The 20,542-nt window shown below is 49.1% G+C and overlaps 1 protein-coding gene across 1 annotated transcript in view; it reads right to left on the bottom strand.

The window, feature by feature from the left end:
* The window catches only part of HMOX2 (heme oxygenase 2), a 41,308-nt gene that overhangs the window by 835 nt on the left and 19,931 nt on the right, over window positions 1–20,542 (bottom strand). Inside the window, exons 2-4 of the mRNA XM_062180977.1 lie at window positions 4,799–4,908; window positions 1,768–1,885; window positions 513–1,004 (exon numbers count right to left, since the gene is read on the bottom strand). Of these exons, the coding sequence (XP_062036961.1) occupies window positions 513–1,004; window positions 1,768–1,885; window positions 4,799–4,872 (684 nt within the window). The 5' untranslated portion in view covers window positions 4,873–4,908. The remainder of the gene's footprint in view (window positions 1–512; window positions 1,005–1,767; window positions 1,886–4,798; window positions 4,909–20,542) is intronic.

The raw sequence follows: 20,542 nt of genomic DNA, 5'->3' as shown, positions 1-20,542 counted from the left end.
AGGGTCTTTGGTCAGCCTGGCACTTCACCCATCCACAGCCACTTCCCTTGTCCCTGAGGACGGACCGGGGGCACGGGGGACAGTCAGCCTCTCCAGACTTCACTCCATCTAAAAGCTGCATATAAACCATGCTTACCCTCCGTGGTGACTGCCTTTCCCTCAAATTAAGAAGCAAGACTCTTCATAGCAATTTTGTCAAAAGGAGGAAACTGTCCCTTCCTCAAGACCAGTATCCTGCGATGATGAGAGGGAGGTGGACAGCTCCAGTGCCCTAGACCCCTTCACATGCTGGGGGCCTCACCCTTCCCAAACCCTACCCACAGCCATCTGCCACAGCAGGCTGGAGATACATACTGGGCTTGTGCCTTCTGGTGGCCAACTTGGTTCCCTAGCCTTTTGCACCACTGCAGCTCATCTGTACTAATGGCACATCACACCCGACAGCTCTGGGTTTGTTCAGTGTCAAAGCCTCCCTCTTCAGCCAGGGCACCCAGAGCTGGCCCCACCAGTACCTGCATATTATATTCAAACGCCTTGTTGGCCTCCTCCACGATCCTCTCTTTGGTCTTCAGGTTCAGGTCCAGAGCATTCATCCTGGCCCGGTAGAACTGCTTGAACTGCTGGGCATTGTTCACGTTCTCAAACAGGTAGAACTGGGTCCCTTCTCCTGTGCTGGGGAGCTTCAGTGCCCGCTGGGCCACCTTCTTCAGCACTTGGCCCCCTGAGAGGTCCCCCATGTAGCGGGTGTATGCGTGGGCCACCAGCAGCTCTGGCTCATGCTGCCCTATGTAGTGGATCCGCTCGACGTACTTCTGGGCAGCCTCAGAGCACTGCACCTGCTCCTCCCAGTTCTCACCAAAGAAGTACTCCATGTCCTTGGTCAGTGCCTCCTTCCGGTGCAGCTCCATGGGGAAGTACAAGGGGGCAAAGGCTGGGTGGTCCTTATTGCGGTCCATTTCTTCCTCCAAGGCCGAATACGTGAAGTAAAGTGCGGTGGTGGCCAGCTATTGGGGGGAGGGGGAGACACTGTTGGAATGTGCTGCAGGTTGGCCAGCAGTGCCCAAACTCGCCGTGTTTGAGCAGCTACAGACAAAGGAGCAGGTAACATCCATCATCAAGTTCCTGAAGACCCAAGCCTGACTCGTTTTAATACAGTGAATTATTTTTTTTTTTAATTTATTTTTTTTGACAGGCAGAGTGGATAGAGAGAGAGACAGAGAGAAAGGTCTTCCTTTTTGCCATTGGTTCACCCTCCAATGGCCGCTGCGGCCGGCGCATCTCACTGATCCGAAGCCAGGAGCCAGGTGCTTCTCCTAGTCTCCCATGGGGTGCAGGGCCCAAGCACTTGGGCCATCCTCCACTGCCTTCCAGGGCCACAGCAGAGAGCTGGCCTGGAAGAGGGGCAACCGGGATAGAATCCGGCGCCCCGACCGGGACTAGAACCCGGTGTGCCGGCGCTGCAAGGTGGAGGATTAGCCTGTTGAGCCACGGCGCTGGCCAATACAGTGAATTATTTAACATGCTCAGGAAGCTTTTGTGTCACAGGAATAACATGATGAATTATTTGGGATATGGATGCTTTTGTTTCCTTTATGTCATTATGTCATTCCACTTAAGCCATGAGGAGAGGCACAGCTTAATGCCAAGAAAGCATGGAGCATTAAGAATGGCCCAGTTGCTCCCTTAGAGCAATTCCTTGGGACTAAAGTCCCCAACCTGACCCTGTGAGGCTGGAACCCACCCTCATCTGTGACTGATGGCACAAACCTTAAATATCTCCTTCTTAATGTTGCCTTTCAAGAAGTCCTTGACAAACTGGGTATTTTCTGCCCGGTCATGTGCTTCCTTGGTCCCTTCCTTCAGGAGCTCAGAGAGATCAGCCATTCTGTTGGGAGATGGGAGTACAGGTGAGAGTATGTGACAGAGAAAATAAGAGTCAGTAAGTCCTTCCTAACTATGGGTGGAAAGACTAGCCAGTCCCCAAGGTGGCCACTTGCTGCTCAGACACTTCATTCCAGCACCAGCAGCACAGCCTTGGCGGGGAGTGCAGGGTGAGCAGACAAGACAGTGTCCCAAGGACGTGCGATGACTGGCCTGCTCCTCAAAGCACGTGTACCTCAATTGGGGCAGGTGTTGTGGCATGGCAGGTTAACCACCACTTGGTTAACCCACATCCCACATAGGAGTGCTAGTTTGAGTCCCAACCCCACTTTGGACCTAGCTTCCTGCCAGTGTACCTGGGAAGCAGCTGAGTCCTTATCACCCACAAGGAGACCCAGAAGGAATGCCAGGCTCCTGGCTTTAACCTGGCCCAGCCCACCCACTGTGACCATTTGGGCTGTGACCCCGTGGATGGAAGATTGTTCTTCCCCAACCCCCTGCCACTCTACCTTTCAAATTTATCTTTAAAAAAAAAAAAAAAAAGAACCACTGGGGGCCAGTGTTGTGGCATGGCAATTTAAGCCACCACATTCAATGCCAGCATCCTATATGTGGGCCAGTTCAAGATCCAGCTGCTCCACTTCTGACTCAACTCCCTGCTAATGGCCTGGGAAAGCAGTAGAAGATGGCCCAAGTGCTTAGGCCCCTGTACTCAAGTGGGAGACCTGGATGAAGCTCCTGGCTTTGGCCTGGTCTAGCCCTGGCCATTGCAGCCATTTGGGGAGTGAACCAGCAGATGGAAGATCTGTCTGCCTCTCCTCTCTCTGTAACTCTTTCAAATAAATAAGTTGGGGCATAGCAGGTAAGGCTACCACCTGCAGAGCCGGCATCCCATATGGGTGCTGGTTCAAGTCCTAGCTGCTGCACTTCCAATCCAGCTCTCTGCCATGGCCTGGGATAGTAGTAGAGGATGGCCCAAGTCCTTGGGCCCCTGCACCTGCATGGGAGACCCAGAAGAAGCTCCTGGCTCCTGGCTTTGGATCAGCACAGCTCTGGCCATTGCTGCCAACTGGGAAGTGAACCAGTGAATGGAAGACCTTTCTCTCTCTCTGCCTCTCCTTTGTGTAACTCAAATAAATAAATAAACCTTTAAATAAATAAGTCTTTAAAAAACCAAAACACTGAATGATGCTTTGTCTCTGTGGCCACCTAGTGGCTGAAGAAACCACCTCTACTCCCATCAGTGTTCCTGGCTTCTACAGCCTGGCCTTTGGGAATGGCTCAGATGCTGCAGCCGTAAAGAACTGTGATTGGGGGCCGCTGCTGTGGCACAGTGGCGCAGCGGGTTACAGCACCAGCACTGCAGGCATCCCATATGGGCGTCAGTTCGAGTCCCGGCTACTCCACTTCTGATCCAGCTTTCTGCTATGGCCTGGGAAGGCAGTAGAAAATGGCCCAAGTCCTTGAGCCCCTGCACCTGTGTGGGAGACTTGGGAGAAGCTCCTGGCTCCTGGCTTCTGCTTTGGCCGTTGTGATCATGTGTGGAATGAACCAGTGGATGGAAGACCTCTCTAACTCTTTCAAATAAATAAAATTTTTTTAGAAAAGGGGGGCAGGGACTGACTGTGAAGGCTGGACGGTCCTTGGGTATGCTGCTGAACAAAATCACACAGGAAGTAAGTGTTGTTTCTGTACTTATGGAATGCTCTATGTGTACCTCACTACCTTTGCATTGCTGGTTTCCACTGCAACAGAAGTGAAGTTAATTAAGATCAGGAAGTTAGAATCGGAGAAAAACAGTATTTAATAAAGTCACATCATGTACATTTAAGTTAGTTTCTTTTTTTAAAAAAAAATGTTTTGGAGTAGAAAAAATATCAGGCTAAAGCTGTGCTGAAGGTTGGACAAGGTAGGAAACATGGTGGCACCTGAGCAGGTATGTGTCCACAAAGTCCATGTGTCACAGCGAGCAAGACTCAGCCCTGCCACCATCCAGTCTCTGCTGGCTGCTGTAGATTAGCTTGTATCACCCACATGCAATTATCAACAATTATTTCACGGTATTAGAAAAGAACTTTGCCAATGGCAGGGTTATTACAACTAAGAACAATGCAGAACAGTCCCCAGTAATCTGAGGCTCAAAGAGAATTGGCTCTGGCCCCCAGTCACAATTGCCTCCATATTCACACCAGTGGAAGGCGCCATGAATGGAGCCAGCTTTGCCACTGATAACCCTTCCTCAGCCCAGAGGAAAGAACAGCTATTTTTATTGATGTGAGAGGCAGAGACAGCTCCATCTGCTGGTTCCCAGCCAGTCGATGGGAACTCAGTGTAGGTCTCCTACTGGCTGGTAGGTACCCATCTATTGCCTCACTGTGTCTGCATCAGCAGAAAGGTGGAATCAGAAGCAGGCCCAGGGCTTAAACCCAGGCATTCAGATATGGGATGTGGGCATTCTAACCACTACACCAGTGTAGACCCTGGAGGGCAGCAGGTAATGGCTCAAGTAACTGGGTGTCCCTACTCAAGTAGGAGACCTGGTTTGAGCTCCAGGTTTCCAGCTTCAGCATGACCCAGTACCTGCCACTGTGGGCACTTAAAGTGAGCCAACATTTGGGAACTCTGTCTCCTCTACCTGTCTCAAAAAGGAAAGGGAAGAGATTGGGGGGTGGGGGGGAAGGACAACTGTCGAATTCTATCACTTGGCACCTGTGCTGCCTCTGGTGAAGACACTGGGACAGGACAAATGAATGGAGTGCCAGCCAGCCAAGGGGCTGCATGTGCTTGATCGCCACACAGCCCACCAGCTATCCCAAGTTCCACAAGCCCTGACCCACAACCACTCTCTGGTGCCACTAGCAGATGAAACCAAGTGCTAGGCCCACCTGATGGGATGCAGCCAGCCCTCACTGCTCACCTGATGTGATTTTCCCCGAAGTTCTTTTCCTCCGGCTCATCTACCCCCTCGGAGGTCTCCACTTCCGCTGACATTGTTGCCCAGTGGTTCTTGCTGCCCTCACTCTTGTCCTGTTGAGACACAAAGAGCTGATGATCCATCGTGCAGAGCAGTCACTTCTCCAAATGCCTGCCTGTTCTGCTGTCCTCTGAGCCAGCATAACAGGGAAAGACACTCCATGCTTTTCTTTACCACAGACCTTGGCCACTACTGAGACCATATCAGAAAATGGACAAAGTCTGAATGTAGATGGTAGATTAGACAATAAGCATTACATTGACATTTAATTTGCTGTTTTTTTCTTATAAATGTCTAGTGGTTATAGAAATAAAAGTATGTCCTTGTTCTAAGGAAATAAACAGGTATTCAGAAGTACAGGGGTGCACTATCTTACCATCATTGGTTCACAAGACTAGCATGTGTGTGCATGTGCACACATGCTAGGGTGACATGCATGGTCAATCAACAAAGCAGATGAGCCAAATGCTGGTGTGAATCTGGGTTAAAGGTATAGAAGAGTTCTTTGTACTAATCTTTCAATTCTTTTCTGTACATTTGAAATTATATCAAAATAGTTACCAAAAACATTTCTTAAAATGCATCATAAAGGCTTTTAAAAAGAAGTTGGGTGGGACCAGCGCTCTGGCATAGCAAGTAAAGCCGTGGCCTGCAGGGCCAGCATCTCATATGGGTGTCATTCAAGTCTCTGCTGCTCCACTTCCAATTCAGCTCCCTGTTAATGCACTTGGGAAAGCAACAGAAGATGGCCCAAGTGCTTGGGCCTCTGCCACCCACATGGGAGCCTGGGATGAAGCTCCTGGCTCCAGCGTGGCTCTGCCCTGGCCATTGTAGACACTTGGGGAGTAAACCCATGGGTGGAAGATATCTCTGTCTCTCCCTCACTCTGTAAATCTTTCAAATTAATAAGTAAATCTTTAAAAATAAATAAATATGAGGCTGGCACTGTGGCGCAGTGGGCAAAGCTGCTGCCTGCAGTGCTGGCATCCCTATTGGTGCTGGTTCGAGTCCTGGCTGCTCCACTTCCTATCCAGCTCTCTGCTATGGCCTGGGAAAGCAGCAGATGATGGCCCAAGTCCTTGGGCCCCTGCACCCACGTGGGAGACCCGAAAGAAGCTCCTGACTCCTGGCTTCGGATTGGTGCATCTCTGGCTGTTGTGGCCATTTAGGGAGTAAACCAGTGGATGGAAGACCGATATCTATCTATCTATCTATCTATCTAATTATCTACCTATCTCTCCCTCCCTGCCTCTCTATAACTCTGCCTTTTAAATAAATAAATAAATAAAGACAATGCTTAGAATGCCTCCAAGTCACATCAGAGTGCCTGAGTTTGAAAACTGGCTCCACTTCCAATTCCAGCTCCCTGTTAATTCACATCCAGGGAGGCAGCTGATGTTGGCCCAAGTACTCAGATTCCCTGACACCCTGTGAGAGCCCTGGATTCAGTTCCAGGCTCAACCTGTTTTGCCAGGCCCATCCCTAGTCATTGCAGGTATTTGGGGAATGAACCAGTGGATGGAAGATCTCTCTGCCTTTCAAATAAAGTGATTAAATAAAACCATCCAATAATAAAATGATTCAATAAAACCCTACATACCTGCAGAGTTCCTACATCAGCACAAGTGCCTTGAGGGCAGCTGGTCCTGTCAGCCTTGGACAGAGGACCTGGAGCAGGAGGAACTGAAGCTGGGATGTGCCAAGCTGCTCTGAGCAGATCCACTTGAGAGCAGTTCATAAGGGCATGGCAAGGCTGTGTCAGCTGCAAGTGAGTCACTAAACAAGCAGACTGTCTCCAGCTGGCTCAGGGCTCTGCTGGGCAACTCCCACTGCCTGTTGCAAGGGCTGCGACTTCGTCAGCCAGGGAAATACAGTCCCACAACACAACAAGCTCATCCTCCATCCCAAGAGGCTTCTACTCTGACAGTGTAAGGGCATTTGGGGAATTTTCCAGATGAATAGTGTTACAGTAGCACCAAGAACTAACACCCAAAGACAGAACTATCAACACTGGGGCCTATCCGACCAAGTTGGATCAAGGAGAGAAGAGAAGCCGGCGCCGTGGCTCAGTAGGCTAATCCTCCGCCTTGCGGCGCCGGCACACCGGGTTCTAGTCCCGGTCAGGGCACCAGATTCTGTCCCGGTTGCCCCTCTTCCAGGCCAGCTCTCTGCTGTGGCCAGGGAGGGCAGTGGAGGATGGCCCAAGTGCTTGGGCCCTGCACCCCATGGGAGACCAGGAGAAGAACGCTGTTCCTGCCATCGGAACAGCACGGTGGGCCGGCCGCAGCACGCCTACCGCGGCGGCCATTGGAGGGTGAACCAATGGCAAAAAGGAAGACCTTTCTCTCTGTCTCCCTCTACTGTCCACTCTGCCTGTCAAAAAAAAAAAAAAAAAAAAAAAGGAGAGAAGAGAACTTAATTCTCTACCTCAACCCGTATTTACTAAGCATTTTCTACATGCTCTACCCAGGAGCAGGTGCAAAGGGGACAAAAGTGAAAGAAACAGTCTGTGAAAGTCACAGAGACTCACCTCACTGGTAACAGACCAGTATATGTTCTTCTTGGGTTTCTTCTAGGTACCTATGTATATTTCCTATCTTTTGGGACATAATAATATTCAGTTTGATCAACACAATCTTTCTGAACCTTCTCTCATCTGTAGTTTCAGCAACTACATGATGGGATGAATTACAGGAAGTTAAATGAGAACATGGAGAGCACAATGCCCGCTATCTGGTGAGTACACCATAAAAATCAAACCCAGACACTCTGACGTGGGATACAGGTGTTTTAACTGGCATCTTAACTGCTAGGCTGAATGGCCAACTCTGTACTTGCATATTTTTTAAACAAGATTTATTTATTTGAAAGGCAGACTGGGCCAGCACCAGGGCATAGTGGGTAAAGCTGCTGCCTGCGCCACTGGCATCCCATATCGGCACCAGTTCGAGTCCTGGCTGCTCCACTTTCAATCCAGCTCCTTGCTAACGTGCCTGGGAAAGCAGGCACATTAGTACTTGGGCCCCTGCACTCACATGGGAGACCTGGAAGAAGCTCCTGGCTCCTGGCTTTGGATTGGCCCGGCTTCTAATCAGCCCAGTTCCATCCAATTGTTGTGGCCATGTAGGGAGTGAACCAGCAGATGGAAGATCTCGAGCTCAATTGCTCTGTAATTGTGCCTTTCAAAAACAAAAAACAACAAAGAGGTCTTCCATCTGCTAATTCATTCCCCAAATGGCCACAACAGCTGGGACTGGTCCAGGCTAAAGCCAGAAGCCCCAAATTCCTCTGGGCTCCCATGTGAATGGAAAGGCCCATGTACTTAGACCATCCTCTACTACTTTCCTATGCCTGTTAGCAGGGAGTTGGACTGGAAGCAGGGCAGGCAGGACTCGAACCAGCACTCAAATAGATGCAGGTGATACATGCTGTGGCTTAAGTCACTGACCCAACAACACCGGCCCCTGTTCTTCTATTCTGACTGAAACTTAGTGATGTCTAAGAACACTCAGATAATAAACAGAAAAATATATAGGAAATAAAACCTTCCCTTGACTCCAAATCATACAATCACACTGTCCTCTGCAGAGCACCTAGGAACTACATGGTGCCCAGCACAGTCCAGAAATGTGAAGGGGGGCAGCTGTCACATGGAGAGAGATGAGAAAAGAGGCTTCCTGGATGAACCCAACAACAGATGGGACTCAGGATGGGGACGGAGGGAGAGGGCCTCAAGATCAAGGGATCAATAATGAACAAAGTGTGGGATGTGGGCAGTTCAAGTGATGGCTGAACCCACTGCACCCCAACGCCTGCCTCTGATTTCTCATTTTAAAACTCAGCTATTGGGGCTGGCGCTATCATGTAGCGGGTAAAGCCTTTACCTGCAATGCTAGCACCCCATACGGGCACCACTTCATGTCCTAGCTGCTCTTCTTCTGATCCAGCTCTCCACTAAGGCCTGGAGAAACAGTGGAAGATGGCCCAAGTGGCCTTGGGTCCCTATCCCCACGTGGGAGACCCAGAGGAAGCTCCTGGCTCCTGGCTTCAGCTCAGCTCAGCTCTGGCTGTTGCAGCCATTTGGGGAATGAGCCAGCAGATGGAAGACCTCTCTCTGTGTCTCTCCCTCTGTCTGTAACTCTACCTCTCAAATTAAAAAAAAAAAAAAAAAAAGAACAAAGCCAGAAGTGGGACAGTTCAGAGATGGCGTAAGGTTGCCCGTAAGGACACAAAGTTCTGTGTCCTTCCAAAGGGCTGAAGTACGCCCTGACAGCTATAGAATGAGTCCCACCAACATGGACCTTTTAAGGGCTTGTTTACGTTGACCTTGCTTTACAGATTTTTCGGAACAGCTGTGCTGTGCTCTCCTGGAGATCCAGAGAGCTCAGAACTGTCTCTATCCACTTAGTATCCTGGCAGCAGAGAAGCAGGTGCTGGGATGGGAGCACTGAGTTGCCCTGAGGAGGGAGGAGTGTAATAAAAGGTCCCGGAGCCTCTAAAGAGTTGATAGACACATGGCCACTTTAAGCACATGCTCCAGGAACCAAGGACTGCAGGCCCCATGATGCTTACAGGTGAAGTGAGGCAAAGACAGGACAAGAGTGGTCAGCTGCACAGATTACAGTAAGTGTCCAGTCACTGCACCTGTCATGCCCCATAGGAGTGACTGTGCATTGATTCAATCTGATCAGCAGCTTTTTTTCTTTTCAACAGTAACTCTGGGAGAACGTGGTGTTACTTAAGCAACAAGGCCTCTGCTTCCCTTAAAAATACGGAAGGGAAAGGAAAGCTGGCTCTCCTGGGGCTGCACCTCAGCATTTTCATTTTCTTAGCAACACAAACACCCCTGCCTTCAACCTTGCTCCTTCCTGCCAGCCCCTAATTCTGTCCTCTGCCAAGGGTGCCAGAACTCTGGTCCCAGGGGCAAGGCCACAGCTGTGTTTTCCACTGGTATAGCCCGAGGACACGGAAAACATCAAGTTCTCAATAAATACTTGTTGAGTAAAAAACATCCAAAGGAAAAAGGAAGGAGGGAAAAGTCTCATGCATACTACTAATAATGTGCAGTAAAAAAAAAAAAAAAAAAAGCAGAAAGTAATCTGCTGTCCACTCACTACTTTGACAGTTCTATACTCAAACATGATTTACCACTCTAAGGAGCAAGAATACTGGGTCCTCAAGGTGAGCTGGAATTACTACCTGAACAGAGTGGTGGATAAATGCTCCAGAAAGGCTCAGTGAGCACAGTGACCCCACAAAGGGGGTGCTAGGGGAGGTGGCCATGCCTACTCCTGGGGCCTAGCACCATTTTTCAAGGAAGTGGCCAGGTAGTAGCTGCGGCACTCAGGCCACCTTGCAATGGTAGAAACAGAATTCTTCTCATTCACTGAAAAGCTACATATTCAAACAGTCTGACTGACCTTTACACCTGAGCCCTTTTTTTATTTTTTTTTGCAGGATCCAGCAGCATCCCTAGAAAATTGGGGGTGAAATCAAACATAAAGGTTTTCTAGACTTCAACCTCTCAGATCAGCAAGAAGCTTCCCCCCAACCAAAAACAAAATAAAAAAAATTCTCAAAGACGCCTACATAGGAAATATACTTTAAGAAACATTAAGTCATCTGTACCAAAATAATAAATGCCCATATTATGATGACAGAATAAAAATTACAGCGTGGGCATTAGGGTGCAGTGGGATGAACTGCCTCTTGGGACACCCATATCTGAGTGCCAGTTCTACTCCCAGCTTCTCCAAGCTTCCCATAAGCTTCTCTGCTAGTGCGAAGGGAGGCAGCAGCATTCTGCCACCCACGCAGGAAACCCAGATGAAGTTCCTGGCTCCTGCTTTTGGCCTTGTCCAGCCCTGGCTGTTGCTGGCACCTGGGGAGTGAGTCAGCAGATGGAAGCACTTGCACTCACACTCTCCCACTGTTATTCTTTCAAATAAAATAAAGAAATATTGAAAAAAAAAATCATACAGCCTAACAACGGAGCATAGGACTGTTCAAACGACAGTACACAATGCAGTCCTGGGGGCCGGCACTGTGGTGTAATGGGTAAAGCCACCACCTGCAGTGCCAGCATCCCATATGGGCGCCAGTTCAAGATCCTGCTGCTCCACTTCCAATCTAGCTCTCTGCTATGGTCTGGGAAGGCAGCAGAAGATGGTTCAAAGCCTTGGGCCCCTGCATCCGCGTGGGAGACCTAGAGGAAGCTCCTGGCTCCTGGCTTCAGATAGGCGCAGCTCCGGCCACTGCGGCCATTTGGGGAGTGAACCAATGGATGAAAGCCCTCTCTCTCTCTCTGCCTCTCCTTCTGTCTGTGTTACTCTTTCAAATAAATAAATAAAGCCGACGCCGTGGCTCAATAGGCTAATCCTCCGCCTTGCGGCGCCGACACACCAGGTTCTAGTCCCGGTCGGGGCGCCAGATTCTGTCCCAGTTGCCCCTCTTCCAGGCCAGCTCTCTGCTGTGGCCAGGGAGTGCAGTGGAGGGTGGCCCAAGTGCTTGGGCCCTGCACCCCATGGGAGGCCAGGATAAGCACCTGGCTCCTGCCATTGGATCAGCATGATGCACCGGCCGCAGCGCGCGGGCCGCGGCGGCCATTGGAGGGTGAACCAACGGCAATGGAAGACCTTTCTCTCTGTCTCTCTCTCTCTCACTGTCCACTCTACCTGTCAAAAATAAATAAATAAATCTTTAAAACACACACACATACAATGCAATCCTGTTACAGCCAGCATAGCTGATAAGCTGTGTTAAAACACTGCAACTAGTGCAAAAGTACCGTATGTACCTATAGTGACAAAGAAGGGAATCTAGAAAGCTATACAGACTGAGTGTTGTTGGACTTAGCCAACTGGCTACTTCTTTTATATAAAGTGATTCATTTTTCATGGAAAGAAAATGGGATGGAAGAATGAAAGACGGGAAAGGGAAGGGGATCAAAGAACTGGAGGAAGCAAACCCAGTGAGATCCCTCAGGCATTAACTAGTCAATGGGAAGTCCCCGAGCCCTGTGCAGCAGAGAAGTCCCTCTTTACTGTCTCCAGGGAACTGCTACCCTCTTTATAAAATCCACTCTACTGGCCTGTATGCCTACTTGCTCACCTGATCAGCTGTGTTTTTCTGTTGAAGATTTATTTATTTATTTATTCGAAAGTCAGAGTTACACCAAGAAACAGAGAAATCTTCAATTTCCTGGTTTACTTCTCAATTAGCTGCAAAGGCCAGGGCTGGACCAGGCTGAAACCAGAAGCCAGGAACTTCTTTTTGGTCTCCCATGTAGGTGGCATGGACCCAAATATGTGGGCCATCTTCTGCTTTTCCCAGACCATTAGCTGGGAGTTGGATCAAAAGTGCAGCAGGGGCCGGCATTGTTGCATAAAGGGTTAAGCTGTCACCTGAAGCGCCTGTAGCACCAACAACCCATCCCCTGCTCCACTTTCGATCCAGCTCCCTGCTAATGTACCTGGGAAAGCAGATGAGAATGGCCCAAGTACTTGGGCCCTGCACCCACATGGGAGACCAAAAAGAAGCTCCTGGCTTCAGCCTGGTCCATCTCCGATCATGGCAGCCATTCGGGGAGTGAACCAGCGGATAAAAGACCTCACTCTCTACCCTACCCCCTTTATCTCTAACTCTGCCTTTCAAATAAAATAACACAAATCTTGGGGGGGTGGGGGGGCACAAAAAGAAGAAGTGTAGCACCCAGGACACGAACAAGCATGCATAAAGGATACCGCCACTACAGGAGGCGGCTTCACTCACTTGCCGTAGTGCCTGCCCTATACCTTTCAATATATATATCTCTGTCTATGATTTCACCTTAACCACACCTGTACTGATACTCAGGACGGCCATAGTTAGAAAATTATGTATTATCTCTTTGGGCTGGCATTATGGTGCAGCAGGTTCAGCCACTTCCTGCAACACCAGCATCTCATATTGGAACACTGGTCCAAGTTCTGTTTCACTTCCAATCTAGATCCCTGATAATGTTCCTGGAAAAGCAGCAGATGATGGCCCAAGTGCTTGGGCCCCTGCCACCCACATGGGAGATCTGGAAGGAGTTCCAGTCTCCTTGCGGCCATTCAGGAAGTGAACCAGTGGAAGATCTCTGTCTCTCTCTCTCTTACTCTGCCTTTCAAGTAAATGAAAAGAGATCTTTAAAAAAAGAAAAGAAAAAATTTCTTTAAATATTTATTTACAATAAATAATACAAGAACCTCAAACTCTTCCTTTCCTGAATTCCACAATCTATTTCTTCTCTCTACACAGCTCCAAAGGCTTTTCACCATTAAGAAAAAAAAAAAGGGTTTTGGGGCTGGCACTGTGGCATAGTAGGCTAAGCCTCCACATGTGGTGCCGGTATCCCATATGGGCACTGCTTCATGTCCTTCCAATCCAATTCCCTGATAATGTGCCTGGCCAAAAGAAAAAGAAAAATGGGAAAAAAAAAAAAAAAAGATGGCCCAAGTGCTTGGGCCCCTGCCACCCAAGTGGGAGACCAAGAAAAAGCTCCTGGCTCCTGGTTTCAGCCTGGCCCAGCTCTGGCCATTGTGGCCATCTGGGGAGTGAACCAGAGGATGGAAGCATTCTCTGTGTCTCTCCTCTCAGTGTGTAACTCTGTCTTTCAAATAAAATAATACAAATAAAACTAAAAAAATAAATAAATAAATAACAACAGCATCCAATACCACAAGACTCTGGGAACATAAAATAAGACAATGACTGCGAAACTACTTTATTAGAAACTTTAATGGGGCCAGCATTCTAGCACAGTGGGTAAAACTGCCACCAGTGATGCTAGCATCCCAAATGGGTGCCAGTTAGTATCCCAGCTGCTTTTTTTTTTTTTTTTAAGATTTATTTATTTGAGAGGTAGAGTTACAGACAGTGAGAGGCAGAGATAGAGAGAAAGGTCTTCCATCTGCTGGTTCACTCTCCAAATAGCCACAACAGCCAGAGCTGCGCCAATCCAAAGCCATGAGCCAGGAGCTTCTTCCAGGTCTCACCCACATGGGTGCAGGGGCCCAAGGACTTGGGCCATCTTCTACTGCTTTCCCAGGCCATAGCAGAGAGCTGGATGGGAAGAGGAGCAGCCGGGACTAGAACCAGCGCCTATATGGGATGCCAGCGCCGAGGCAGAAGATTAACCTACTGCGCCACAGCGCTGGCCCCTGCTCTACTTCTGCTCCACCTCCCTCCCTGCATGGGAAAAGCAGGGGAGGATGGCCCAAGTTCTTGGGCCCCAGCATCCACATGAGAGACATGGAAGAAGCTTCTAGCTCCCGGCTTCACCCTGGCCCAGAGCTGGCCATTTTGACCATGGGGGTGTGGGGACTGGGGGGGTGGGGACAGGAAATCAAAGATGCTCTCTCCCTGTCTCTCCATCTCTAACTGTGACTTTCAAATAAATATTTTTTAAAAGAAATTAAAAGTTATATGAGTGTTACAAAAGAAACTGAGGCTGAATTCAGAGCTCATTCTGGATCACTGGCAACCAGAGACAGCATTCATTAGATGAATGGATGAGCATTTTAGAGCTATCAGGAAGTCTGAGAAAGGGCAGAAGCCCTGCTCCTGAACACAGCCTGAAGATGCATGTCTTCTCTTTGTCCCCCACTACTGCCTTCACACCGTTTATTCAGAAGTTTCAAAGTCCAAATGTGGGTATTTCCCCTAAAACAAATAGACCTCAGTCACTCCCTACACATGCAGATGAACCTGTTCTCACCAGTTTAAAACGCAGCACTTACAAAGGTAAACCACATAACCAAGGGCCAGCTTTGTATCCCATTAGCCAAATGGAAATGCAGAGGAGACAATTTCCTGCTTTAGCAAACAGACTCCAGGCTGGTCCTGTCTTGCCCTGGGACCTCAGGGAGCCTCAGATGTCTTGTTGGGAGGGCTAAGCACAGTGGAATTGTCAGTTTACAAGAACCACTTCTGAGCTCCCATTTACTGCTCCTGAGTGCTAGAAAGTCAGCTCGCCTTTGAGAACAGAAAGGCAACTTGGCTGTGCATGAAGGGCAAGGTCTTCAAGTCTACAAAGAACTGGGTCTGACATCCAGAATCCAATACTCAGTAGTACATGGCAGTGGGTAACTCATAATCTCCTGAAAGCTGAGTTTCTCTCAGCCATAAAACGAGAGTAATAAAACTTCGCTTGATCTTCTCAAGTGTGCTGTGAGGAGTGAGGGATCTTTTTTCTTTCTTTCTTTCTTTTCTTTTTTTTTTTTTTTTTTTTTTTTTTTTTTTTTTTGACAGGCAGAGTGGACAGTGAGAGAGAGAGACAGAGAGAAAGGTCTTCCTTTTGCCGTTGGTTCACCCTCCAATGGCTGCCGTGGCTAGCGCGCTGCAGCCGGTGTACCATGCTGATCCGAAGGCAGGAGCCAGGTGCTTATCCTGGTTTCCCATGGGGTGCAGGACCCAAGCACTTGGGCCATCCTCCACTGCCTTCCCGGGCCATAGCAGAGAGCTGGCCTAGAAGAGGGGCAACCAGGACAGAATCTGGCTCCCCGACCAGGACTAGAACCCAGTGTGCCGGCGCCGCAAGGTGGAGGATTAGCCTATTGAGCCGTGGCACCGGCTGGTTCTTTAATGTGTGTGAAATGTAATGCGGTGGCATAGCGGCTAAAGCCGTTGCCTGCAGTGCCAGCATCCCAAATGAGCGCTGGTTTGAGTCCTGGCTGCTCGATTTCTGACCCAGCTCTCTATTATGGCCTGAGAAAGCAGTACAAGATGGCCCAAGTCCTTGGACCACTGTGGCAGCGTGGGAGACCTGGAAGCTCTTGGCTCCTGGATTCGGATTGGCACAGCTCTGGCCGTTGTGGCCAATTGGGAAGTGAACCAGCGATGGAAGACCTCTCTTTCTCTCTCTGCCTCTCCTTCTCTAACTCTGACTTTCAAATAAATGAATAAATATTTAAAAAAATAAATAAAAAATAAATGTAATTCTGCCTCAAATGTTGACCTACTGAGAAGTTCCTGGCACAAATGAGCAGCTGCAGGCTGGCGCCATGGCTCAATAGGCTAATCCTCCACCTTGCGGCACCAGCACACCGGGTTCTAGTCCCGGTCGGGGAGCCGGATTCTGTCCCGGTTGCCCCTCTTCCAGTCCAGCTCTCTGCTGTGACCCGGGAAGGCAGTGGAGGATGGCCCAAGTCCTTGGGCCCTGCACCCGCATGGGAGACCAGGAGAAGCACCTGGCTCCTGCCTTCGGATCAGCGTGGTGCGCCAGCCGCCGGCCGCAGCAGCCATTGGAAGGTGAACCAACGGCAAAAGGAAGACCTTTCTCTCTGTCTCTCTCTCTCACTGTCCACTCTGCCTGTCAAAAATTTTAAAAAAAAAAAAAAAATGAGCAGCTGGATGATTCTGAAACAATCAACGAGGAAGCGGAAGCAGAATGTGAAATCCAGCAAATTCACAAATAATTCTACACAGGTCACACTAAGAACTTCTGACTCAGACCTCATTCTCAGGCAGTGTCAGGAAATGGAAACATCTGTTTTGCCAAGGTGAGACATGTGACCACCACTCGCTAAAATACCAGACACTCATCAGGTGCCACCAGATGCCAGCTGAGCAAGCTGTTGAGAGCAACAGTGCTGAATCAGGAAGGCACCTGATAACAGAGGTCTCATAACACCCCGAGGAAATCACAGCACTGGATGAACATAGGTCAGGTATGTTCTGAGTATACACAATAAACAGTCTATGGCCTCCTCTAACCTCTGGCAGTGGGGCCAGCGTTGTAGCACAGTAGGTTAATCTGCTGCCTGCAACACCAGCATCCCATATGGGCACTGGTTCCAGCCCCAGTTGCTTAACTTCTGATCCAGCTCCCTGCTAACAGCCTGGGAAAGCAGTGAAGGATGACCCAAGAACTTAGGACCTGCACCCATGTGGAAGACCTGGACGAAGCTCCTGGCTCCTGGCTTTGGCCAGCCCAGCCCCAGCTGTTGCAGCCATTTGGGAAGTGAACCAACAGATGGAAGATCTGTATCTTTCCTTCTCTCTTAAAAAAAAAAAAAAAAAAAAAACTCTGGTACTGCCACCTCCCTTTAATTTCAATCACTTGAGGATTCAATTCCACACATCACTAAACAGATGACTACTAACTTCTTGACCAAACTACTCTAAAGGCACTAGCCTCTTAGCAACCTCAAAAAACTTCACTGGCTCAGAAGTCCAAGACTTCTTGCAGGCTTTTTCACTGGGGAGGGCGGGCATGTTCATCTCTATCTCATTCAAATATACAGTGACAAGTGGTCAAAGCAGACACCAGGAAGGAAATCTGAAACACTGAAAAGAGCTCAGAGACCAGGCCTCCAGTCACCGCTGGTGCAACAATGGGTCCAAATAAAGAGTCTTCCTTGGGGCGGGCGATGTGGGTAAAGCCGCCGCCTGCAGTGCCAACATCCCACATGCGTGCAGGTTCAAGTCCTGGCTGTTCCACTTCCAATCCAGCTCTCTGCTATGGCCTGGGAAGCAGTAGAAAAAGGCCCAAGTCCTTGGGCCCCTGCACCCGCATGGGACACCGGGAAGAAGCTCCTGGCTCCTGGCTTTGGATCAGCACAGCTCTGGCTGTTGTGGCCAACTGGGGAGTGAACCAGTACATGGAAGACCTCTTTCTCCTCTCTCTCTCTCTTTCTCTCTGACTCTCCTTCTCTCTGTGTAACTCTTTCAAATAAATACATAAACCTTTAAAAAAAAAAAAGTCTTCCTGGGGCCAGCCCTGTGGCACAGCCACTGCCTGCAGTACCAGCATCCTATTTGGGCAACAGTTCAAATCCAGGCTGCTCTACTTCCAATCCAGCTCTCTGCTACGGCCTGGGGAAGCAGTGGAAGATGGCCCAAGTCCTTGGAGCCCTGCACCCGCATGGGAGACCAGAAAGAAGTTTCTGGCTCTTGGCTTCAGATTGGCCCACCTCCTGCCGTTGCGGCCATCTGGGGAGCAAACCAGCAGATGGAAGACCTCTATCTCTGCTTCTTTCTAAGTTTGCCTTTCAAATAAATAAATAAATCTTAATCTTCCTACTACAAATGAAATAAATACAAGACTTCTCCCTGTTCCCTGTAAGCCACCTCACCTTATTTGAGAGGCACAGTTCTCAGAGATGTGAAGCCTTTCTAATCCCCTAAGGAACATGAGGGTGGGGATTCCTTAGGGGATTAAAAAAAGGTTTCACAGCTCTGAGTGCACAGAAGCACTAACTGAATTCTGTAATTTACCACAGACTACATGAAAACTGCAACTACAGGCTGCCTGCCGAGGCACCTGTTCCCCATTGTATTTACCTGTGAGTGTGTAAAGGTTAAACCACGGCAGGTGTGATCCCATCATTTCTGAGAAGTACATTCTCAGGCTCCCATGTAAAGATTCAAGAGTTGCTGCTGTCTGTCCCCACAACACTCACCTTGGCTTGCTCAGATTATATAACAACCCAAGAAAATTGTTCCCTGGTGAGGTGTACCTCTGCTAACAGGGACCAAAGCTGGTGCCAAAGGGTCAGATCACATACCCCACAATTTGTTGCCTAGAAAGGTAGCCAGACCTGCCAGGCCTTGGTGGACAATGAAGCCAGGGGCTTCAGGGCTTCTCTGTACCAAAGGGAGGTCACAATAGGGTCTGCACATCTCTATAGCACCCATCGTCATGGTTAACTACAGAGAAATACAGTATCTGATCTCAAGAACCTGGAAGTATGTCAATCATGTGTTGAGTATTTAAAATCTAAAGACCTATCTTTCTGTCTACTGAAAATGTATTCTGCCTTAGAAATGACAGTGTGGGCCGGCGCTGCGGCTCAGTAGGCTAATCCTCCGCCTTGCGGCACCGGCACACCGGGTTCTAGTCCCGGTCGGGGCACCGATCCTGTCCCGGTTGCCCCTCTTCCAGGCCAGCTCTCTGCTGTGGCCAGGGAGTGCAGTGGAGGATGGCCCAAGTTCTTGGGCCCTGCACCCCATGGGAGACCAGGATAAGCACCTGGCTCCTGCCATCGGAACAGCGTGGTGCGCCGGCCACAGCACACTACCGCGGCGGCCACTGGAGGGTGAACCAATGGCAAAAGGAAGACCTTTCTCTCTGTCTCCCTCTACTGTCCACTCTGCCTGTCAAAAAAAAAAAAAAAGAAAGAAAGAAAGAAATGACAGTGTGATGGATAGGAGATATGGTAACATAAACTTTTTCATAAACTCTGGGGCAGGCACTTGGCACAGAGGTTCAGATGCCTCTTGGAATGCCTACATCCCAAATCAAAGTGCCTGGGCTCAAGTCTCAACTCTACTTCTGAGTTTAGCTTCCTGCTAATGTGCAATCTGGCAGGCAGCAGGATACTGCTCAAGTATCTGGGTCCTTGCCACCCACACGGGAGACCAGGATGGAATTCCCGGCTCCTGACTTCAGTCAGGACAAGCCTGGGCAGTTGTGGGCATTAAGGGAGTGAATCAGTGGATCTAAGATCTCGGTCTTGGTCTCTCTGTCTTTCAAATAAGTTTTCAAAATTAAAATTTAAAAAGGAATGGCTAATCCTCCGCCTGCGGAGCCAGCACCCCGGGTTCTAGTCCCGGTCGGGGCACAGGATTCTGTCCCGGTTGCTCTCTTCCAGTCCAGCTCTCTGTTGTGGCCAGGGAAGGCAGTGGAGCATGGCCCAAGTGCTTGGGCCCTGTACCTACATGGGAGACCAGGAGGAAGCACCTGGCTCCTGGCTTCGAATTGGGGCAGCTCGCCAGCTGTAGCGGCCATTTCGGGGGTGAACCAACAGAAGGAAGACCTTTCTCTCTGTCTCTCTCACTGTCTAACTCTGCCTGTCAAAAAAATAAAAAATAAAAAATTTAAAAAGGAAAGTGTCCATAAACTTTACTGTTGGGGCCAGCTCTGTGGCACAGCGGGTTAGCAGCCTGGCCTGAAGTGCCAGCCTCCCATATGGGCGCCAGTTCAAGCTGGCCACTCCACTTCCAATCCAGCTCTCTGCTATCACCTGGGAAAGAAGTAGAAGATGGCCCAAGTCCTTGGGCCCCTGCACCCACATGGGAGACCCGGAAGAAGCTCCTGGCTCCTGGCTTTGGATCGGCATAGCTCTGGCCATCGCAGCCAATTGGGGAGTGAACCAGTGGATGGAAGACTTCTGTCTATCTCTCTCTGCCTCTCTGTGTAATTCTGACTTTCAAATAAATAAATGAATCTTTATTAAAAAAAAAATTTACTGTTAATAACTGTTAATAATACTGTTAATAAAAATTACTTATAACACACTTGATGACCATACTTACAAGGCAGAAAATCAAAGCGAAACAGTGATTACTTAGCAAAATGACCTTTAACTTTCTAGACATTCCAGCTCCTTGAAGCTTTCCAGGGTTCAGAGCACAGTTAACAGATTGTCATGCATCACTCTGCATGGCCTGTGTGTGACATTTCCACAGCCGTGCTTTCCTTTCCTCACCATATGAAATTCCCAGGGCAACGCTTTCTCTTCACAAGTCACCTGGTGCAAACTCAGTATCCATATAAATGCCTATGTGACTATTAATTTAGATACAGATCTAAGTGTTTTGTATTTCAGTATACACCCTATGACATGAGGACTGAATCCCTACATCTTGAGAGGTTTTTTTGTTCTTATTTGAAGATTTTATTTATTTGTATGGCAAAGTTAGAAACAGAGGTGGGGGTTGGAG

Source organism: Lepus europaeus, chromosome 21 (genome assembly GCF_033115175.1).
Source record: "Lepus europaeus isolate LE1 chromosome 21, mLepTim1.pri, whole genome shotgun sequence".
Classification (NCBI taxonomy): domain Eukaryota; kingdom Metazoa; phylum Chordata; class Mammalia; order Lagomorpha; family Leporidae; genus Lepus; species Lepus europaeus.
Note: the sequence above shows the minus strand (reverse complement) of the source record. Positions and strands in the feature narration are given on the sequence as shown.